General features: G+C 43.5%; 1 protein-coding gene and 1 long non-coding RNA gene across 7 annotated transcripts in view; one reads left to right on the top strand and one right to left on the bottom strand.

The window, feature by feature from the left end:
• MARK1 (microtubule affinity regulating kinase 1) overlaps positions 1-14,239 on the bottom strand; it is a 56,940-nt gene extending 42,701 nt beyond the window's left edge. For 2 of the 6 annotated variants that reach the window (XM_084516184.1, XM_084516188.1), the window contains exon 1: positions 13,932-14,239. In XM_084516184.1, coding sequence (XP_084372310.1) covers positions 13,932-13,982 — 51 coding nt within the window. In that variant the 5' untranslated portion in view covers positions 13,983-14,239. The remainder of the gene's footprint in view (positions 1-13,931) is intronic. The other 4 variants (XM_084516186.1, XM_084516189.1, XM_084516185.1 and 1 more) reach the window with 3 other exon arrangements.
• Positions 13,146-23,030, top strand: LOC311435346. The gene is made up of 7 exons (XR_014692069.1): positions 13,146-13,822; positions 15,803-15,877; positions 19,176-19,296; positions 20,291-20,398; positions 21,865-21,918; positions 22,360-22,483; positions 22,622-23,030. It is a non-coding gene; the product is annotated as an uncharacterized lncRNA (long non-coding RNA).
• Positions 23,031-24,391: the final 1,361 nt, after the last annotated feature.

The following is a 24,391-nucleotide window of genomic DNA, read 5'->3' as shown; positions in this document are numbered from 1 at the left end:
AACATCCGCACGGCTAACTACCGCCAGGCTCCAAATCCCACCTCTTTCTCTCTGAGTTTATAAAATGTGATTTTTTTTCTCGTCTATTGGATACCTAAGACATATCCGTGCCACAGGAGGCTCATGTGGGGTGACCTCCAGCCCCTGAGCGCAGAAATCCCCAGGCAGCGCCACCACCAACCTGGGACCACACCAGCTCCATTTTAACCTCTTGTGGAATCACACTGTCTGGGCAGGAACAACAGGAAAATAAAACCTATCATACCACTTTTCTACTTCATAAAAGAGAAAATTAAGTTATTCCTTTAGCAAGCTGGACAGTAGGCCTTAGTCGTTGCACTCCCATTACTGGATTCACCAATGATGAATCTATCAAGACAGGTTGCCATCTTTTTATGAAAAGACCATTTTACCTCAAGGTTTTATTAACTTTCTAAAATAAAGCCTGCTGCTAAAAAGCGACATGATGACCAATTACAGTATCCAAACTGAAAGCAATATAAGCTAATTTAGAGGATGGCCACAAAGATGATATGGGGCCTGTAGCATCTTCCCTATGATGAAAGGCTGAGAGACGACCTGGGTCTGTTCATCCTTGAGAAGACTGATAGGTGATCTTATTAATATTTCCAAATATTTTAAGTGTGGGAGACAGAGGGATTTGGCCAACCTCTTTTCAGTGGTTTGTGAGGACAGGACAAGGGGCAATGGCCACAAAATGGAGCACAGAAGTTCTGCACAAACACGCAAAGGAACTTCTTCACGGTGAGGGTGACGGAGCCCTGGGACAGGCTGCCCAGGGATGTTGTGGGGTCTCCTTCTCTGGAGATATTCAAGGCCCGTCTGGACGCCTACCTGGGCAGCCTGCTCTGAGGAACCTGCTTTGGCAGGGGGTTGGACCTGATGACCTGTGGAGGTCCCTTCCAACCCCTACAGTTCTGTGATTCTGTGATTGATGCACACGTCCCACAGCATTTCAATTGCAGTTCTCCAATACTGAGGAGGATGTTAGAATAATTTCGGAATACACCTTTGAGATATTCAAAGGAGAGGTAAGGCACTGGCACAGGTTGCCCAGAGAAGCTGTGGATGCCCCATCCCTGGAGGTGTTCAAGGACATGCGGGATGGGCTTTGGGCAGCCTGGCCTGGTGGGAAGTGTTCCTACCCATAGCAGGATGTTGGAATTAGGGGATCTTTAAGGCCCCTTCCAACCTGAACCATTCTGTCATTCCTTTTAAGGAGCTTGAAAATCCAGTTTAAAGGGTACGGAGACTGATCTTAATATTTCCCTTCAAACAACACAATACAAACGTATCCAAAAGTAGTTAGGCAACCTGTTAATTTTGACAGTTAGAAGAGGAAAAACATTGCATGGACTAATAGGGCGTATTTTATGCCTTTTGGGGCACTGGCAAAGGATCCTTCCTTATCGGGAGAGCATGTTCATGGACCTTTGTGCTAGAGGTTACCAGCTTAACTTCATTACACATCAGGCTTGCCAGTATTTCCTGGTGCACCTCGCTGCAGCAAGGCCTTCTGATGTCAGTAGCAAGTCTTGCCTCAGAGGACTGAAGTGCAAAGTGTCTCCTGGACACCCTCAGCCACCAAGATGCAGTTTTAAGACAGGATTTTATCAGACTCAGCATTCTGCAGACACATTTTTTTCGTAAGCATTGATACAAAGTTTGACTTTCTGAGGAGAGCAAATAATGTATCTTTGGCTCAGGAAAATCAACTGCCTTCTAAAAGAAGGCTCCCCTGATAGATGATTTAGTCTGTTTTAATAGCAGTGTTAATATCAGATCAGAAAACATGGACTTAGTTGGACTGTAGTAACAATTTACCTACATGTGGGTAATGCTACAGCATATTTCAGCTTAGCAAATATCTTCCCAGACTTGCACAGATTTACGCTTAACTTTAAGCTGTCCAAACACAGTCTGCCCCTTGGACCAGCTTATATCTTACAACCCAAGAGCGTGCTCTGAGCAGTGCTCAGACAACAATCTCCTCAGAGCCTCTTGTTTCTACACTCATGCAATCATGCATCTTTTAACCTTTGGGCTTCAGTTATTTAACATTACAGGCTACCACAATTTAGGGAAGGAAAAAAAAAAAGGAAAAAAGCAGCCAACAGCAATATACCGCAAAGATTTTGCAAAGTACGTACTATAGCTAAAAATAGTATTTCCTTATATGTTTTAAACAGGCTGACACAGTAATACAGTAGATTATGAATATTAACAGGCACACATATACTGCAGACATCTGTCAATGTATTGAATTCAAGCCATGAACAGAAGTTACGTGCAAGCACTGAAAAGAAATGCAAAAGCCAAGCCCAAGAGAAAGACCGAGCATAACTAATGAAATAGTCCAGGTTACAAAACTCACCAAAAGACGGGAAAGAAAAAACACTGCAGGATGCAAAGAAAATACTGAAAACAACATATGCTGGATTTACTGTCCATTAAAATAAATAGGTAAGAAAATTTGGAAGAAATGTTATATGTGTGCGTGTTTATATATATATATATATATATATATAATATATATGGATGAAGCTTAAGAATATAAAGAATTTATGATTAAAGGGTCAAACAAAAACTAACACTTATTCAAAACAAACACAGACACAAAAAGAAACACCCAATCCAACAGCAGAAAAAAATATTTTACAAAAAAATTGCTATGGCTTTCTCTCTCCAGTCCTTGACAGTCTGTGTGTGAGGAATCGCAGATCCCCAGCCACGGCCTTCTGACACTAACTCCCTGCCTGCAAGATGTCAAGGTCAGGCATTTCCAGACTCCTTTATCAGGACAGTGAGGGACAGCAAATAGCTGGCAGCAGCAATGGCAGCTTCCAGCTTGCTGTAAGCAGAGGCAGCTCTTGGCAATCTCTGGAACTGGTCATGCTTTGAACCAGCTTGGCAAGCAGTACAGCACTGCATTTTACAGTTTGGGACTCTCCAGTTTAAGTGGCTTGCTCGATCAGATGGTGTCTCATATTAAAGCAGGAATTAATTTAATTCAGTCATAAGGAAGGGCAAGTGAGGAAAGCAGAAATCCTGGGAACCTGAGGACAGTGTCAGCAGGTCACAGAAACTACCAATCCCCCTTTCAGGGACTGGGAATCCATCCTCAAAACTTTATAAGGAGAGCTGTCCTTACACACACTGGAGATGGCTATAACTGCGTTGTTCCAAGCCTCAGGACGGGTCAGTCAGTAATGCTCTCTCTTACCACCAGCGGTCCTAAGATGCTCCTTGCCTCTAGGGAGATGCAATCACAATGTTGCAATGCCTGAATCATTGCAAGCTAACTGAACTCAGTCTGTATTTTCTTCCTTCAATTTACCGAATTAACTACTAAGCCTTCCATTTCCAGGGATGAGAGCTCTCATGTTAGGTATCTTTCTCTTTTCACCAAGCAGACAACAAAGAAGCTGTTCATGTTCCACCTGACATGAAGCTAGGCAGAGCTTTCTGTCCTTTCTCAAAAATTATCTGGAGGTAAAAACTTTACTACGACCTGTCAATGTACGTTCCAGTCTCCCAATTCACTTCCTTCTTTGTTCTGCTGCTCTCCCACTGAGCTAGTCTTGGAAATACCTCCAATGAAACCAAAATAATATTAGGAAAACAGCTCATGCACCATTCATGTTTCACTTTATGATACATAACTGTAGTCTGATAGTCAACTGTTCCATTTAGTTTAGCCTCTCCAGATTAAGAACTATTATATGAAAGGGAAAAGAACAAACAGATGGATACAGAAGTGCAGTTTGTCTCTTCTGTGCTACTCCTGACACCACTCACTTTGAAAATAATTCTTTTTAAACAAGATATTACATGCCAGTAGGAAAAGGATTTAGTGAGCAATGTTGAAAAAGCTGGTAGACAATACCAAAACATGAATTTCCCCAAAAGGTCACACAACCAAAAATAAATAAAATCCTCTAGCATTTCAAAAATGTGTAACTTGATTTTGATATAAGCACTGTATTTCTGCAGCCATCAGATAAGTGAGAATAACTTTATTAAAAAGGACCTTTAAATGCAGTTTATTTCATCAGCTGTCTTTTCTTCGCAGAGGTTGAGCCACCAGGTTTCTCTCATCCTGTTCACAAACACCACTGCAGCCACTCTGATAACAAGGTCTCAAATTGCCAATTCCAGCATCTATATTAGATCGATCCTCATTGCTCATACCAACTTTCTATCGATAAGATTGCTCTGGACTATGCAGCAGACGGAGCAAGAGTTTCATTGTGAAGTGCTCTTGTATACTTTCTATATGCATCTTATGGTCCATCACTGGAAGACAGAACTCTAAAAAGAAGGCAGCCTTGTTTAATACCGAATTAAGAGAAACAAATTTGAAAAGCTACTGTATGTATGTACACATGGTTAAGACTGCTCAGAGACAGTATTGCTAATAATTTTTGTATAAATTTCATTGTGTTTAATGACTACAATTGCCGCTCCTTCTAGAGTCTGATCTTATGGAGAAAATGCTATTTTAACTCCATCAAGTAACAATATTTTCCTGATTTTTTTTTTTTAACCACCAGTAGACAGTCCCTACTACAGTAATTGCATGGGGAAGAAAATCTGATTACTGTTAGAAAAAAAAATAAATAATTCTAAATAAAAACCCAAGTGCTGTAGAGAATTCTATTGCCTTCAATCAATAATACTATCTGAAATAGAGACGAGCAAATACATGTACATTGCACATGCAATCCATTTGAGGAAAACTACCATATCCTCTGTAAAAACTCAACATAGCATTTAACACAGTCCCGTAATTTCCATGGCACAAATCAGACTCTTCTTAATGTGCAAGGGTCTCTGAGTTTTTGAACTATGCCTCTGCTTATTTTAAGTAATGACAGAAACATCTAAGAATTAGAACGATACTTATATACAACTGAGGCCAAGCATGCACTCTCGAAAGGAATTTCAGATATTTACTGTTTAAGCGCAAGTAATTTACGCTGCTGCTACACATAGTGCAGTATCTCCTACACTTAGCTCCCCTAGCTCTGCACTTCTCTCACAATACATTCCTGACATATCAACCGAGTTCACAATGGAAACCTCCCTCCACAGAGGACATTATAAAATTGTACATCCTTCCTGACTTATCATTACAAAACCTTGGTTACTCTCAGCTGTCACCTAAGAGAATAAAGCACAGTAACTCTACTGGGGGGCAAAAGGAAATGTAAAGTGGGAAACATACAGTACCTCTAAGAGGCAAATATTTAAAGCTGTAACAATCTTTTTTGCTAGTACCTTCAGAAATTGCCCCCGAAACAAAGCCAACTCCCCCCAACCAACCCAAGGCAAAGCATTTATTCTCTCCCTTTATCTTTGCGACTCAGATCATTCCCATACTCCTTGAGATCCAAACAAAAGGACGCTGCTCAAAGAATAACCAGGAGATACACTACACGGCTTTAGTAAAGCTCTATTGATTTTGGTTATGTCACGAGCAAAACTGGAAAAGGTCCCAGAAAGAGTGAGAAGCACAAGGAAGTTGGCAACAGCTATGCAATCTCCAGCACAAAAGCACTTAAGTAAGCAAAATGTAGGGAAAAACAAAGAGGGGAGGGGAAAAGGTGATAAAAATAGGAAATTACAGGTATTAAGTGGCCAGCAGCTTAATGAACACGGATTGACGGAATCTCAGAAAGATGGATATTGGGAAATATGTCATGAAAAAGGGGCTGTGACAGCAGGTTAGCAACTATCACTAGGTTTAAAATGACCCTGATCAAATATTTGAGGGACTAAATAATAAAACTGCTCCAAGTAATAACCCTTAAGAAGACAATTAAGAGGCCTTCTCCACTCTGAAAAAGGTAGCTGCTTAAATGCAAGTAAAAAGCATTTTTCTTTATTTTTATTTCACTCTCTTGCTAAGTACACGGCTGAGATGGAAAAGATGCGACCCAACATTAGCAAAAGGAGGAAGCCAGGAGGAAAGGCTCCACGGCAGCTGAAAATAGCCCTCAACCACTGTGACTCAGGCTGCGTCTTCACTCTGAAGGTGTGTGTGTGTGTTCAGTGCACCGCCAGCAAGGCGTGGGTCCTCCCCCAGAAGGGCAGCAGCACTACAGGTTCTGCCACGAGGTTAGCCTGGGGCAGGAGCCTTTCCTGCAAGCCCTGCTGGAGCCCCGTCTATCCAAAAGCTCATCTGGTTTCTCCAACCACATCTAGCTAATACAAGATAGCACCTACCAACCTCGACTAATTTTGTCTCTACTTGAGATTTTAAAGTTATCATGCACTGCTATTACTTTATAATACAAAAACAATTAGGCTGTCACCAGTGATATCAGCATTATCTGCTCTCGCAAAGGACTGCCATAGGCTACCCAGTAACTCCGTAAGCTCAACAGCACTTTCCGTCAGAGGCGAAGAAGTTGTAACCTCTAATTTTTCAAGCCATTGACCTTACAACTATATTTGTTTAAAATACAGTACTGCAACACAACTAGGAAAAGCTCCTCATGCTGAATCTATAATATGTTTTGTGGAAGGGTTTTCCTTCTCTCCTCAGTGCAAGTCAACCTTGCTGATCTATCTTTACCTGAGAAATCCTCGGGACTGTGACTACACGTATCCAGCTAATATAGCTACTGGACATGTAAAACGACTTAATTTAAAGAAAGGTTTACTGCTCATTTTTGTATGTGCTTCTTTGGATTTGATATACACCTTGGAACTGAAAACATAGCTCCCCTCCTTTTTGTTTTCCAAAGCACATTGGCACATTGGATTGTTTTATTATGAGTGCAGGTTTCTGTAACATCCTCCATTTTTTGCAAAATGTCATGAACTTGAAACAGCTGGCACACAAAGGGTCAGGAGACAGGGATACTGAGCCCTTGTATCTTGATCTGCTCAGGAGTCTTCACAGAAGTCATTTTGATGGAAAACCACATTAACACCAACAAGGTAAGCAGAGCGCAGGCCACTTCTGATGGTTTCACCCACAGCCTACACCTAAAGTGTTCCACAAGCACAGGAATGGCAAGATAAAAGAAGCAAAATGACTTTTACTGGATCCAAATAAAACAGCAAAGAAAAAACAAAAGAGACGTGAACACACAGACAACACCTTTATTTCAGCAGAACAGAAAGCCTGCTTACCAACAATTTAAGTGAATGTAGAAGTGCTGGTAGATCAGCTGTCCTGTTAAAATGAAGAATTTTAGAATAACAATGATCCTATGTTCTCCACAGATGCACAGAAAACCTGCACTTTGGGGTTTTACATAAGTACACTCTATTGATCGCTCATTACAGTCTAACCCATGGCACTGCTCCATGAGCACGTCCAGCCCATTGCCTTAAAGATTAATTGTAACCCGCCTGATTTTTAACTGTGCGGATGCCTTACTACGAATGTAAACACACATTTTTCAGCCTAAGTCGGTGTTTCCCATGAAAGCTTACATAAAGAAACCCCTGACTAAATGCTCACCTGAAAAAAGTGTGTTTTTCTACTGTCATGTCAGTTCACAAAGAAGCAGAGAGAGTACTTGCCAATGCTCCTGCCTTTAACTATTTTACCATGATTGTTAAAGCAAGTTTGGTCACTACTTGGGTAAAACAAGATGAAATTTGGAAATGAAATTGGAATTTTTACCCATAGCTTCACTAGGATGCCCACCGGAACTTTGCCTAAACTGCATCATCACCAATGAGCTGTAAACTGACACAGATCTCAGCAATCCTTCGATGTCACTTTTTTTTTTTTTTTTTTAGCTATTTATTCTATTAAGTCACAGAAAAAAAAAAAAAAAAAGCAAGGAAACTTCTTTCTTAGATGAAATATTACCTTCTGCATTTAAAATTCACAGTTCAGAACTGAGCAGAAAGAACATAAAAATGTTGATTTACAATCTGAAAAAAGTGAAAAAATGTTAACAAGCAAAGGCTTGCTAGTAACTGTGGAGAAAGAGCTTATTATTAAGATTCAGATTCAGTTGCATTATGTTCATTATGCTGCGGGATATGAATGTTTCGATGGAACTTTCCTGCTTTCTTTGTTGTTTTCAAAAATATTCGACTGGACACCATTTCTTCTTAATTTACCACTACCTAAAGAGGAGCAAACATTCAAGACTAAAGACCAAGAATTACTGAAGTCATTAAAAAAAATGGTGATTATGAAATTCCAGAAAGATAAAAATCATATACAAAAAGCAAGCATTGTTTCCAACAACAGAAATCAACAGATCACATCATGACCACAATACAAATAAGCAAAGTTTGAAACACACCACTGTCTGCAGCAACTTAGTCGCAGCATATTTAACCTGGAGGGCAGCATAGAGCATAAATGTATATTTAAAAAGAGGGGAAAAAAAGTCATAGCTACTAATAGATAATATCTAAACACCAGTGATAAAATGCTTTCTCTGTGATATCACTAAACATTTGAAAGGTTTGCTCAACCTCTCAAGTTGTTAGCAGTGCAATTTGTGGTGCAAATAAAGTCCTGAAACAGATTTCTAGCTCCACGTTAACAGTAATCTCTGTCCTAATTACACAATAGTTTCTCATTAAATCTGCTCTGCTGAAAAAGTTTTAGAAGTTCTCTCAAATATCAGTAAGATTTCAAGAGTAGATCTACACTAAATTCTGAGAACAAGAAACCTGCAAGTGCAAATAAAAGTCACTGATCAAGAACATGCACTTAAAATAAAAATGAAATACTACTTTTCTTGGGTTTAAGCTATTGGTATCAGGATGTAGCAGGAGCTCCTTCAGCTCGATAGCAGCAACTGTCATGTAGTTGCAGCGTACCACATATATAGTAAAAACATTAATTTCCAAACAAAATTGTGTACTATTAAAAAAAAAATCCTGTCTTTACTGATCATTAAAACATTTTAAGTGCAGAGATGGAAAATAAAAAGCTGTACTAACACACAGTAAGTCTGCAGGATGAAGAAAGGATGATGGCAGAGGCACCCTTCCCAAGGCTACAGGGATCTTAACCTCATTGTTCTTGTTACGCATTTCACTCCCCTGCCCATGTAAGTCCAGTTTTCAGAAGACCAGCCACAAACAATCCAATGTTATGTTTACCTATGAACCTCCAAAAACCCATGAAGTATGAAATGACATCAGCAGTACAATCAAACTGCATTAACTCTTTCTAAACTGTAACAGCACGTTCTGTTATGACACCTAGGAAGAACACTGAAGCATGAAATGAGATTGTACACAGGCAGATCTGTTCCAAAATATGTGCCTTTACAGGAAGGGAGAAGAAGGACACTAAACACGTGCACCACCTGTCCCAGCTGTGATTCCTGCAGAAGGTTAAATGCGAAGCGGTTAACACACTTTGTAATAAAATGAACCTTGCTCTCTCCTTTTTTGTGCTTACTGCTGGAGCTAAACATGTGTTTTCCCCCACAACGTAGGAGCTTGCTCAAGACTTGAACCAAAAAAAAAAAATAAAAGCAGAAAGAAAACACAAACCTTCAAAGTGAGATTAGGAGAGCATGCCCTGTTCTTACCATTCAAACAAACATATGGCCTAATGGAGTTCTTATGATCAAGAAAAGTCATCTTGCATGGAAAAAACACAGACATTCTCCACTTTGCTAAAGCCCATCTCTTGTGGATAAGAAAGATACAGCTGTACTCTTGAACCCACAAGGCCTGGAAACTAGGCCATTCTTCTGCTTAAGGCACTGAAAGAAAGAATTCTTGTCAGATACTTTCTCCCACGCCCCCTCCGTCCAAATCAAAACCATGTGTTCTTATTGTGCAAAAGCAAATCCAGGCAAAAAAAAAATTAAACATGGTATAATTATTATTTCCCTGACCTCACAACTTCATTCCATCCTCTTATCTCTTGCCCCGTTCAATTTGTTTCCCTCTAAAAATGCAGCTGTCTCCCAGCCTCCGCTATCAGCGAGCCATCCTTCACCACACCTGCTTTAGCTGGCATCTCAGACATCACCCTGCCCTCGCTAGCCTGCAGCGGGGTGTGCGTGTGTCAGAATTATCACAATTAGTTCTATGATAATGTAGTTGATCGCATGACTGTAAGTCGCTGTGTCATCATGCCTTAACCCCCCCCTGCCATGACATCTCTGAATCACTCCGACAGGGCACTGGCTGGGTAAGGCACGCTGCAGTTCCTACGTTCCTCCTCAGCTCCAGCCAGCCTTATCAGCTGGCTCTCCCGCCTTGTTTGTTCCTTCTCCTCCAGTAAACACGCGCCATCTCCGGAGCAGGATGTACCAACTTATGCGTGCCTGAAAAGTACAAGGCAAAACAGTTCCCTGGGCCTTCGCTGGGAGTGGTCACGCCACAGCACAAAGAGAGTCCCGGCACACTTCCACAAGTAAGAGTAAGAGCTTCAAAAGACTGAATGACATTTACCAACAAATTTAAATAAATAAATAAATAATACACCAGCCTACAAGGCCTTTATGTCAGAAGAAGCAAAATACAGCCTTCTCATTTTTATTAATTTTAAAAAGCAAGTGGCATACAGCCTACCACTGCAATTCCACGTGTCTTTCCTTATACAGAACTCTCAGAAAGCATTCAAGATCATGTATTACCTGCACCCTTCTTTTCTCTTACTGTAATTCATGAAGAATGTTCCCCAATTTAAGCACTTCATACAGTACAATATGAAGGAGAAAACACAAAAGCCTCAACAGCAACTCAATGAAAACAAAAGAGCTACAACAAGCTCAGAGCTTTAGATTCTTATCCCTCTCCTCCTCCAGCCTCAGCAGAGATGGGAAGCTCCATTCACCCAAACTAACCCCAACTCCAACTGTCTGAATGCCCTGAAACATTACCTACAGCAGCCTACACATCACTATCAAGAGGAAACCATAGTTACACATACGAAATCAAATCGCAGGAAAGTGTTTACTTTCAATACTACTCTTACCCCTCCTTTCAAAAAAAAGAAAGCTGATAATAGGCATGAAAATAATGTTTACTGCACTGCCTCTACCCATCAATTTTCCTCAGCTTTCCCAATAAACCATTCAATAATAAAAAATGTTTGACAATCATACTGTATTTTGTTTCCTTAAACACAGCTATGGTGAAAGAGAAGTAAAATTTCCAGCGCAAAACACTGAGGGGCATATGCGTTAGAAAAATTAAACATCGCACTGGGAGATGAAAAGAACAGCAAAAAGGAAAAAAAGATTGGGTGTGAATTTGTATAATGCAGGCCTATCAGTTATACACATACTGACTGTTTCATGATGACTGCTCCCCTCCACCTGTTGTTTGTCCATTGCCATTGGTCCTCCTTCCTTTCACTCAAGCTGGCTGATAAGAATTTATCAGGTAACCTGCTGCATGACCCTACCCCTTCTGGACTACTGTCAAAGGGCACTGCGGTGTAAAAGGCACAACCAGTTACGGAACCGTGCGCTGTTTTCACACATCCAGCCAGGAACTCTCATAATTCTTCAAGGGGAGTATATTCTTATGACAGGTGCTCTGTCCAATTTTATTATTTCGTTCAAATGACAGAACACACGCTTGCATACTTATTGAGAACAGTTTACATTGAAATATATACAAAAATACACATAACTTTTTCTTTTCTTCTTAAGAACAAGAAAAAAAAAAACAGAACAGGGAAAGCAGCTGCCAAGAGCCCGGGGGTGGCAGTGGTAGGGTAGCTCCCAATGATTTCATGCAACGATCTCACACCATGTGCAAAGCACAGCTGGACGCGGACGTAGATTTGTACTCAGACCCATCAATCAGCTCTCTCCGGGATGCAGAGCTACAATCTATCCCTTGAGAGTCACACAATGGAGCAACATTTCTGAGAGATGGCCACAAGGAAGGAAGAAAAGATTGCTACCCAGAAGATCACCATTAACTGCACAACTTCTGAGAGCTTCGCTAATATATGTGCTTGGGAATTGCAGATATGCACTACAAAGAGGGAGTCAGTTCACCAGGCCAAGAACACTCAGACTTACCCTGCTCTAATTTAACTCCTGCTTTCCCAGCCCCTCTCTTTTAAGTAACTTCTCCCGGCAGATGCAGCGCCTTGCCACCCCAGCTACCAGAGCTCACCAGCTAACCTCTGAGCATCAAGGCCCATCAGCACAAACACTCTGCCCGTCCATTAGTGCTTATTAACAGGAGGAAGCACATTAAGAGTAAATTAAGCGTCTCACCTCACCCTGACAGAGTCCATTTTAAACCAAGGAATTATGCTGTCCCCGAAGTCAACAACAGGCCAGCTCCTTCTTCCCACACCTGCCACTTTACCAAAGCTCTTGGGCAAGGGCAACCAGCAGTACCCAAGGGGGCTTCCCCAATGCCCAGAGGGCAGAGGTGACAAAAGCCTTGAGGAACCCTGCCCCAAAACCCAGCAGACACCCTGCTAACAGCAGCACAAGAATCACTTTGTACAGATTTGGGAACGTACTGCTGCACAGCTCTTTACAGTCTGTCTGACCGAGTATTATATTTGTTAGTATTAGGTTACAGACTTACAGCAAGATTTTCAGTAGCAAATGTGTAATTTTGTGGACTTTGATATCTTGTACACACCTGATTTTTAGACACCCTTGCCTTCTCTAAAATAAATAAAAAAAATATCCTTACTTACATCTAGTTGTCAAAATAGAGCATTCAAAACCGGCACATTTTCTAAATGAACTACCAACAGTTTAATTGAAGTTTTCATTCTACAGAAGTTGATGATGTTTGAAAATATTTCCATTTGCCTTCTGTAAACGCACTTTGCAAGTCTTATGCACTGTATTACTGGATACATGCATAAATATTTCTTATCTCTTCCTGTCATCTACCCCTTGTCTACATTCCTATATACATTTGAAATGGAAACTCCTAAGTAACACGCATCACTCAAACCTGGGCCTTGTCATTTAATTAAATCTAAATATTCATTTTCATCTCAAGGACTTGCTTCCATTCTGACACTAATAGAGGACTCATCAGTCCATGAATGAATAGAAAGGACAGACCACATGGATCTATCTGCTCGCTTTAAGCTTTAACTGGGAACCACACAGCCACGGCCTCGTCAATTACACTTACACTGAGCAACTGAAACTGAAGCCTTCGTTCCTCTAACTATATTCCTGGTACCTTCACCTCCTAATGTCTCTGCTCCTATTTACTCTTTATTTCTTGTAATTCAGTGACCTACTCAGCAAACGCTGCCTCTTTGCCTTGCACACAACCAGGCCCTGGCGCTGGCTGGAGCCCGCAGCCCTGGCAGGACCGCTCTGCTGCGACCCACCTGCCCGCCTCCCCGCGCTCCTCACCGATCGCTTTCCGTCAACCTACAGGCCGGGTAAAATTGCCCGTGTGAAATTTCATATGACTGCTCCTGCCACTTTTCCCGAAGGCAACTAACGATATCGAGGGCGCATGCCGAGCATACCTCGTTTAATCTCGGTTCCCTCACCTAAGAGGAACATTTCACACCTCCCATCCCACCGCCTGGGTAAGCGATCGCACCGGGCGGCCAGGGCCAGACAAAGTCCGGGACTTTGGGGGATTTCTCGGGCGCTCTGCTCCGAGGCAGCGGGGCCGTTCCCCGCAGGAACCCCGCCACAAAGCGCCCGCCACCCCACCGCGGCGCGGAGAGAGGGCGCAGGGACGGTGCAGCCGAGCACAAAGGCAGGCACCAAACAACCCGGCGGGCAGGGAGCGGGGCCGGGCACACGGCACACGGCACACGGCCTCCCCACGGCGCCACACAAAGCCAGGCAGCGGCAGGCCGGCAGCAACAGGCCGGCAGCAGCCCACCGCCAAGGTGCGCCCCAAACAAAGGGCGGCGCAGCGCAGCCGGGCGGGGAGGCCTCTCCCCGGTGCGGCTGGGGGCAGGGGCAGGGGCAGGGTCCGGGGGGTGGGGGTGGACTCACGTTCTCCGCGTCCCGCTCGTTGACGGTGGGCAGCGGCGTGCGGGTGGACATCTTGCGAGCCGGGAGGGGGCGGTGGGGCCGCCCGCTCAGCTTAGGCCGCGCAGCCCCGCCGGCAGCCGGGCGCTCCGGGCGGGCCGGGCCTCCTGCCGCCCGCCGGCCCCGCTAGGCGCCCGGCGCCATGGCCGCGCCCGCCCGCCCCCTTCACCGCCGCAGCCACCGGGCTCCGGGCTCCGCGCAGCTCGGCCGCACGGCCCCTCCTTCCCCGCCCGCTGCCCGCTCAGGTGAGCGGCCGGCAGCGCAGGGCGGCCACGGCGCCTCCTCGCAGCATCCGGCAGCGGCTCCTCCTCCTCCTCCTCCTCCTCCCGCCGCGGCCTTCCCCGTCCCTCCTCCTCCTCCTCCTCCTTCTCCTTCTCCTCCTCCTCCTCCTCCTCCTCCTCCTCCTGCTGCCTGGCCTCGGCCCCGAGGAGGCTGGCAGCACCTGCCCGCATCTAGGCGTGTGTGTGCCCCCCGGCCGCCATCCGCCCACCCGCTCCTGGCCGGGCCCTCGGAGGCTCAGCTGGTGAGCTCATGGGCTTGAAATTAGAAACACGCACGCTTTTTTTTTTTGTTGTTTTTGTTTTTGTTTTTGTTTTGGTCCCTGGAGAAGTTGGTGGTGTTTACGCGGCAGCAGCGTTTGGTACGAAACCGGCCAGCCCCCTCTAAAAATAATCCGGGAAAATGAAAAAGCGCCCCGCCGCCAGAACCAAAAGGAAGACAGTGTGCCTGAATTTCCATTGCGACGACTCAGGGTTTTCATAGCCGAGTTTGTAAACATGTTAATAAACTCAGCAAACAATCCTTAGTCTCAAAAACTATTTACAAAATATTCCGGAGTGCACTTGATACACTGCACACCTGTCTCCAGGAAGCCCTTACACACTTGTGAAAGGAGGTACTTTGTTATTTTTTACCTATAAATGTGTTTAGTTCTGGCTGATTTACCTCTGGTGTCATTCAGGAGGTACCCCAAGCCTAAAAACAGCCTCAGCAACTGCTCAGCCGACACCAGTTTTCCAGATGTTTGGGAGAACAGCCCTTCCTCTGCTGCTGACACACGCACACACAGAGGACATCTCCGTGTTAGCCCAGTCTCTCTTTGCACACTCAGCATCACGTTGCTCTGAGCATGCATGATTTGTCTGTCTGGAAAGGCAGAGCTTCCCAGCTGGTCCTCAGCTCAAAGCCTCTGAAATCTTGGTGAGCGCCTCAGCAAGCTCCTAGATCATTGCTGGCACTACCGACTGCGAGGAGACTTTCACAACCCTTCATTTTTATGGGAACAAAATAAGCCAAGATTGGGTTTACTCAGGGTAAACAACCGTGGTCTCACCAGCAAGCCAAAACAAGTTTGTTGACAAACTGGATATTAACCCAGTTTGGTTGCTTAGCTCATCAAAATGCGCTCACTTTTATCCCAAATAAGTACAAGGATGTGTCTAGGGCTGTGTGTGGGGCCTGGCTCTGCAACCCTTCCTTAGTCACTGCTCCCCCCGATGCCAGCCCGCCGTGGTATAGATTTGTCTGTGCGCTTGTGGTCAGCGAAGAAAGCAGTGTAAACTCAAATGTTTTCTAAATGTATTTAATGGCACCACTGGCTAAGGGAAAGCTTCGAAAGACTTCCTGCCTTGCAGCTTGAATGTTTCAGACAGTAAGACATATGAACATGTTGGTTCATCAGAAATTAAAAATACATAATAATTCCTGTTACCTGCAGACCTGCTTTGCAGTTGTTTTGGCCATGGTTGTTACTCTTATCACCTGCGTCTTTCACAGTAATAAGGTCACCCATTTGTTTAAAAGCTTGGTCTAATTTTTGTTGGTTATTATTACAGGCCTTTCCACCCCCCAGTGAGAAAATGCAGAGAGGGCAGCTGAGGAGCTGTATGGAGGAGCAAGCAGCTACAGAGGTAATGCTGCCATCCCTCACCTGCTCTCTGGAGAGACAAAGCTCCACATGGGCAATGGGCTGAGCACAAAAATAGCCTGCAAGAAGGATGCTCTGAACTGTCAGAGACCTGCCCTAAAATATGCAGAAAGTTATTGCTGCTCCAAGCAGCATTAACTCCCACTCCATGCCCAGCGTGAGTCACAAAGCGCAGGCAGGGCTGGGATGCCAGCAACAGCAGAGCTCCGCACTCAGCCTCTGCAGGGATGGAGGGCTGCGAGCAGCACGCTGCAAGTCCAAAGCTATCATTTGGAGAAGGTGGGAAGGCAGCAGGAGTGTTGCTCTTGGGATCCATGTTTTGAGAGGCTGGAGGAAGTCTTTACTTCTCCCATCACAAGTGAGAGGAACACACTCGTGTAAATAGGCAGATTTGGGATGGATCTCAACTTTTAGCCCAAGCTCTAAGAAACTTGCATAGGCCCCTACTCGAGCCTGGGTGAGTACCTGTTTTTGTTTTATTCCTGGCTGCTTGTTAGGCAAAGGGAGAGGAGGCAGAGTACAAGATGTAAGCTCCTACACCGTTATTAGTCTGAAAAGTGCTAATTCTCCACATTTTTCCCAGAAATATCACATTTATTTATGACCAGACAACTTTGTTTAGTAAGGAAATTAAGGTGTCAGTTGGCTCTGTAGGCACTTGTCCATCCCAAGGGGAGCTCCAGCAGTGAGTCAGCTTCAGCTTCTTGGCTCATAGGCAAATGGACTCATTGCCTTGTGTCTTGTTGAAGCAAAGCCCAAATGTCTTGTCCTTCAAGAAGCCAGCTGGCTGCTTCTGAGGCCCACTTTACTTTGTGTTCTCAGGGATGTGCCGGCTGGGAGCCACGTACAGGCAAGCGCAAGCACAGAAATGTCTCCCCAGCATGAGCCTACTGCCTTGGGATCTGCCTGGGATGGCCTGGAGCCTTTTACAATGCATTAGATAGCTGGGTTGAACTTCAGGGTTGGAGGGTGGATGTTCCACCACCTTAACCCTGAGTATTATCCACAACTGTACTAGCAATTTCAGGCACTAACCTGAATGAACTTTTTTTTCCCCCCAAATTTTCCAAATCTGATTCTCAATATCAAGTGGGTGAGGCTCAGAAATAACACAGTGATTGTGTGACCGCTTGAATGTGAACAAAATAGACCTAAATCTTGGTCTTTATTGCCTTTCATTATACCGGAACATCTACTATATAGTGAAAAATAAAATGAAAGACCTGAAAAAGGAAGGTCCTGAGGGAATTGTCAGGTGAAGTTGCTAAGTCACTGTCCATCGTATCTGAGACGTCATGGCAGTCCAGTGAAGTTCCCATTGAGTGGAAGAGGGGAAACATTGCCCCCATTTTTAAAAAGGGAAAAAAGGAAGACCCAGGGAACTATACAGGCCAGTCAGTGTCACCTCTGTGCCCAGCAAGAGCATGAAACAGTTCCTCTAGGAAACTGTGCAAAAGCACACAGAAAATAAGGAGGTGATTGGTGACAGCCAACATGGCTTCACTAAGGGCAGATCATGCCTGGAGGTCTTCTATGATGGGGTTACAGCATTGGTGAATAGGGGAAGAGCAACTGACATCATCTGTGTGGACTTGTGCAAAGCATTTGACACTGTCCTGCACGACATTGTTGCCTCTAACTTGGAGAGACATGGATTTGATGGATGGACCGCTTGGTGGGTAAGGAATTAGCTGGATGGTCGCACTTTCTTACAGTCATGCTTGAAGGCTCAATATCCAGGTAGATATTGAAGTGATTCTCCCCCTCTACTCCAATCTTGTGAGACCCCACCTGGAATTCTGCATTCAACTCCAGAGCCCCCAGCACAAGAAAGACACAGACCTGTTGGAGCAAGTCCAGAGAAAGGCCATGAGGGTGATCAGAGGGCTGGAGCACCTCTCCTATGAAGACAGCTGAGAGAGCTGGGTTAATTTAGCCTAGAGAAGGGAAGGTTCGTATAGTGGCTTTCCAGTACTGAAAGGGGACCTACATTAAAGCTGGGGAGGGACTTTTTATGAGGGAGTGTAGAGTTAATACAAGGGACAATGGTTTTAAACTAAAAGAAAGTAGGTTTAGATTAGATATGAGGAAGAAAATCTTGCTTATGAGGATGTTGAGGCACTGGCACAGGTTATGCATAGAAGCTGTGGATGCCCCATCCATGTAAGTGCTCAAGGCCAGGTTGGATGGGGCTTTGAGCAACCTGGTCTAGTAGGAGGTGTCCCTGCCCATGGCGGTGGGGTTGGACTAGATCATCTTTAAAGATCGATTCCAACCCAAATCATTCTATGATAAAATTTGTAAGAAGTAATATATTTCTATCTGTATGTAATAAGTCTGCAATAGCATTAACTCCTGAGGTCATTACCAACTACAGATACAAGGCTCCATGGATTGTTTACTTTCATGAAAGACGACAATTATATGTACGTAGGCTTTGTAAATACATCATTAGTTGCAGTCAAGATTCTGTTTTTGCCACAAGAATCATTAGGAAGTACAGTGTTGGTGAAAAGTTATACTTTAACTTGCCCCTAATACTTTAAGCCTCCAAACAAATCTTAAATATGTATATATAAATTAAATTAAAAAAAAAAAAAAGATTATTTTTGAGTTTAATAGGAATACATACCTATTGTAAATATTTTATTGTGTGTATGCAAATAGAAGTTTACACAGATTTAACAGGCCAAAACTCATCTCAAGGTCAATTGTACTGAAATTTGACTATAGTTAAGTTTGTCTCTTCACATTTTCTAGGTAACTGAAGATTTTATTGTTTCCATACCATTATAAGGAACTGCTATAAGAATGTCCATGTAAGAACTTAATGTGAAAACAGTAAATAAAAACAGCATTTATCACAGGTTGCTCTGGATTGCTGTGAGGAATACAATAACATCCTAAAAGCACTTTGTATTTACAGAGCTTTCTTGCACTTGTAAGTCTCCAAAGCTTCTAAAACAGTGTTACCAAATCTGTTTCACAGAAGGAAGAGCACCTAAAAATGAGCTGCACCCTTGAGGAACAAGCCGTGAGGGCAGTCCTAGTTCATTGCCAATGGTCTGAAGGACCTACCATTAGTAAAGAGGTTCCCCTTTTCCTGGGCGTGCCTCTGATGAACAGAAAAACAGTTTTCTCTGAAAAACAGAAAAGGGTTGTAAATGGGTCCTGCATTGCTAAAGAGCTTTGTACTGGGTCTTAATAATCATTGCTAAAAGTAAGTATTTGAAATTGTTTTCTTCAGCTTTGATATCTCATCTTTCTTTTGACTCCCCCAGTCTCTACAGCCACAGCCAACTTCTTACCACATCTGAAGAGTTTCAAAAAGGAAGCTAGCAAGCCACCATAGCACTGAGGTAGAACCACAACAAAACCTGGGGCAATGGCAACTGCATGAATGTAAGCACTTGTTTTCATTTTCCTCTCCCTTTTTTGACTGTTGTGGGTTTCAATGGTGGTTTCAAACTCACTTCTTAGAAGTTTCATTTTCTTTTCTTTTTGTAGCTTGGATTTAGATTAAGTATAATGGTAGAGGAGGTAAGGCTTTTTCCATGCATCATCACTGTCTATATCTTTTTTCTTTTTTTTTTAAACATTAACATTCTTTGAAAAAACTACAACATAATCTAGCAAGTAATAACAATGAAAAGATAAATTTAGGTAATATAGTGCATTTGAAACATCTGTAACATAAGGCAACACTTTGTTGTGTCTTTATCTAAAAAATATTTATTTGCTACGAAAGTAAGTTAAAGAGTAAAATAACTATTTAAAGCAGTTACTTGCGTGATTCGTATCAAAGCTGTGCCTGAGCCTGCCACATATGACATAATGTGCATTAGTCTTGTGAATCAGGGAAGCTTCTCTAGCTGTTGCTACAGCTGTAGGTCTGACAAGCAGAGAGGAAGCCAGGGACAAAGGAGACAGCAGACTATAAGTAGTCCTCTGAGACCCTCAGGATACAGATTTAAAACCAGATTTAGATAACCCCAGGAGATGGGGCAGGATGGCAGAATGCCTGCAACAAGAAGCCTTGTGATCTGCCATTGATCTTCAGAGGGCCATCAGAGACCGAAAGTGGGGGAAGAGTTGGGAAAGGCAATTAACCTAAGTGGTCACAGATGTTCTCACTCTGCATCTGCCCTTTGCAGACATCAGTGGTGTGGTTTCTGTGGAAACAGAAACTCTGCTAAATGGAGCTGCTGTCCCTATCAGGATCTGATTTTTCCAAAGATGCATGTTGTGGTAGTGCAACAAGAGCTTGTTGATGCAGAAAGGTGTAAAACTATCCTGCAGTAGCATTGTGTATTCAGATCCAAACTAGAATGGATTATTATCTACGAATAATTTCAGGGTTTGGTAAGAATTAATCTAATGAATTATTCTGATGCAGGGAAGTCTTTAACTACTGCAAAAACCCTATACAATCTCCAGTGAGTCCGGTGTCACTTCCAGCAGTCTTTTCTCTCCCGTTATAAGCTGACCAAAGGAGGTGCCACAGGTGAAGATTTTAAGATTATTTCTTGCTTTAAGGTTTTAGCTAAACTTCTGACTGAAAGATTTAAGCATGTGTGTCTGCATGAGTGAATTTATTTATTTACCTATTCAGGAGAACTTTTATTTTACTATTATTACTTATTTTTATAATATCTTATTTGGTTAAGATACCTTGCTGAGTGGACTGGGTTTAATTTTTTACTGAGTCATTCTGCCATTTTCAAATGTCTTGGGAAGTTGGGTACTTTTTTTTTTTACCTCCCCCTGAAAAAATTGCAGTGCTCCTGTTTTGTTTTATGCTGACGGCATTAAATTGGCAGAATAGTCGTAAAGATAATTGACAAAATGACAGGATGGAATAAAATGTTGGAAGGAAATATCTGACTCAGGCATTCTTGGACTTTTTAACAGTTAAACCACAATGGCCTGTTGAAATGAATGAGGTACTCCCACAAGAGAAAGTAAATTTTATCCCTCCCAGAACTTGATTGGGGAACAAAATGGCAAACAACTGCTTACTGCCATGAACTGTACTGAGTGCGTCTCACAGCAGACTGAAGGCTGGACTGAAATTTGTACAGTCTTCTCTGAGGTTATCGGGAGTAGAGAAAGGCCATCAGACATCCTGTAGCAGCAGCTGAGCCGGAGCTGGTAATATCCTTGCCTGTCATGGCTTTAGTGATGGTTATAAAGGAGGAAAGGTTCCAGAGGTCTCCTTCAAAGAGCTTACAACATTTAGCGAGCAACCGTACTGCTAGCTTGAGCCTTGTTGTCCAGAAGTACTTTAAGGTCTCATCTTGTGCATTTTCAGGGCGCATTAAATATCATATTAAAATGTCCCCCCTGAGATGTGATAAGTGACCCTGCAGGGCTTTAGTCTGCAACCAGTGCCATCGTCTTGCACAGACACATCATCTTGCTCACCCAGTCTCGGAAGGGAGGCTGCATGGAAACAGATACAAGAACATGAAAGGCAAGAAAAGAAGCACAGCATTGGATTTAACATTTTAAATTAGCCAGAGAAGAAAGAAAGAAAGAATGTCAACACAATTCCAGAATGAGCTAAAAATAAACCTAAAGGTTTATTTTTAGATGTGCCATGCTATCCAATAACAGCTCGGCTTTATGGCATGTAGAAATAGGATCCAGATTCAGATTTTGGTTATATTGCTGGGAGTTTTCCATTGACTTCAAAGATGCTTAATATTTTCACCAAAAAAATTTGATCAGAATCTGGCCATAGATCTATTACTCCCTCATGTGATGCATTTACATGTGAGTTTTAGTGGGGGGGAGGGGGGAGGGAAATTAATTATGAACCAATATACTGATATATCTTGCTTTTTTTTTTTTTAATTTTCAATGATTTTGTGGGTTTTGAAAATGAACAGTGCTATATGTATGCTAAGCATTATTATGTATTATATAAATGCATAATGTCAAGCATTCTATTTTCATCTTTGCCCACAGCGCGGTCATTATATATCTGTAGTAGGAAGAAATGCAACACTGTATTTAATAAAGGTAATGGATTATGTTTGTATTTCATGTTGTTAGGTGATCCGCTGCTTCCCACATCTAGGTCACGACTCAAATCCGTCAGGGTCGAGCATGGCCAGTCATTACTATCTGACACCCAGTATGCCTCTGCTGCTACAGAAGAAGTTGTCCCCTCTGTAACTCATCAGCTCCATTCAGACCCCAGGAAAATGCTGTGGGGTGATGCCAGTGATCACACGGGTGGAGGAAAATGCCAGTCTTTGTTCTGGAATATCCTGTTCAAAACACAGCTAAGCAGTGCTAGTGATAGTGATGTAAAATAAATGAAAGACACCCAGCTGAAGTATCATAAAGTCCAGCACATCTTATGAGCGCTAAAAAAAATAACTAAAATAGAAGAGAGTAAGTTTAGTAAACTAATGGTTTGCCTAAGAAAATCGTTTTGTTTGTTTGTTTGTTTAACAGAGATCTGATATGCTTGGCATGAAGCATGGGTCAGAAGATCTCACTGGAGTGCTAAACCAATTTTCCGGTAAGGTCTGCAAGCCCAGCTTTGAGAACACCAGAGTTTGTTCCAGCTGCAAAAAAGGTATACAAATTTTTCAGGTTAGATTTGTGTCTCAAGCCTAATGTTTGGCATTTTTACTGCATTGCTGATTTTGCCCCACAGCAGCACATTACAAGTCCACCCGACCAAATCTTAAGGCCTTCTGGTCATTTGTTACAGAGCTCTTACTGGAAACAAAACTCGCTGTAGTTTAATCCTGACGGATAACAAGCAGCTGAGCACGCGCCCTTCCCTCTGATTTCCATAGCAGTTGTTGCTGAGTAAGGGCTGGATAGGGCTCCTGCTCCCGCATCAGGACTGCTGACACGAGCACGTGGGAGGAAGATGAAGCTGTGCAAGGGCAGACTTCACTTCAGGAGCTGGTCCTTTCTTCTTTCACACGGATGGGAGTGGTCACAGCGCACTTTCCTGCCGCATCAGTCTCAACAGATCCTTGCACAACTTGGCCTGTTTTAAGCTTTTAACAAGGGTGTAGGAGTTCAGAAAAAACTACCTCCCTTCCCCCAAGAAAAATTTAATTGCAAAGGTTTGTTTTGATGTAGCATGTACAGTAAACTTGAATCACTGAAAGTGAACCGCACATTTGTGGAAGTGTTTTTTTTTCTTGCCCTAGTTTTCGTTCCTAGTTAGCTATTCATTTTGTTTCACTCTTGGAGAAAACACGCTGGAGACTTCAGCCTGCTCCCAGTGAGGCTGATGGCAGAGTCCCTAAGGCAATCACCCCTGGGGCTGTGAGACAGCTCCTCTCTGTTGACCCCAGTGGGGCTGTCCCAGTATATACCAGAAGGCAATCTGCTCCCTGTCATCCCTAATGCAGACAGACCTTGGTGTGACTCATTTTACAGGCCAAAGCAAGCATTAATTCCCAGTAATAATAATAAAGTGGTGCATGGTGATAGGTTCCACTCTCATTGTAGCTATGTTGCTAATTAGGAGTGCTGATAATTCTTTATAACACTCATTAGTTTTAACACTTAGAGATCAGGAGCCTAGTGTTTTTAAGGTTGTGTACAAACAAAAGCTTTGATGCTACAGCACTATATGTGCTAAAAGCCCATGCATATTTGCAACTTCAGTGTCAAGATCTTGGTCCTTGCAAGCTCTGTAAACCTTAGCTGAGGCCAACACAGATGCTTCGGGTTTATTCTTCTGCTAACAGGCTCAGAATCTAGATCTTGGTTATTATTATCACCAGTACACAGCATGCCAAGAAGTGAAGGACAAAGGGAAGGACAGTCTAAAATGCAAATGATGCGATAAATGGGCATAGCAAGTAACAGGGAGAAGATGAAATACAAAGGCGCAAAGCCAAAGAAAAGGTTGTTCAGTTTAGGGAGGATGATCCAACAACATGCAAGGCAAGGCAAGGCAAGGCAAGGCAAGGCAAGGCAAGGCAAGGCAAGGCAAGGCAAGGCAAGGCAAGGCAAGAGGCAAGGCAAGGCAAGGCAAGGCAAAAGGCAAGGCAAGGCAAGGCAAGGCAAGGCAAGGCAAGGCAAGGCAAGGCAAGGCAAGGCAAGGCAAGGCAAGGCAAGGCAAGGCAAGAGGCAAGGCAAGAGGCAAGGCAAGAGGCAAGGCAAGGCAAGGCAAGGCAAGGCAAAAGGCAAGGCAAAAGGCAAGGCAAGGCAAGGCAAAAGGCAAGGCAAGGCAAGGCAAGGCAAGGCAAGGCAAGGCAAGGCAAGGCAAGGCAAGGCAAGAGGCAAGGCAAGAGGCAAGGCAAGAGGCAAGGCAAGGCAAGGCAAGGCAAGGCAAGGCAAAAGGCAAGGCAAAAGGCAAGGCAAGGCAAGGCAAGGCAAGGCAAGGCAAGGCAAAAGGCAAGGCAAAAGGCAAGGCAAGGCAAGGCAAAAGGCAAGGCAAAAGGCAAGGCAAAAGGCAAGGCAGGGCAAAAGGCAAGGCAGGGCAGGGCGAGGCGAGGCGAGGCGAGGCGAGGCG

This window comes from Aythya ferina (genome assembly GCF_964211825.1).
Source record: "Aythya ferina genome assembly, chromosome: 3".
Classification (NCBI taxonomy): Eukaryota; Metazoa; Chordata; class Aves; order Anseriformes; family Anatidae; genus Aythya; species Aythya ferina.
The sequence above is the reverse complement of the archived record's forward strand: the minus strand, read 5'-3'. Positions and strand labels throughout refer to the sequence as shown.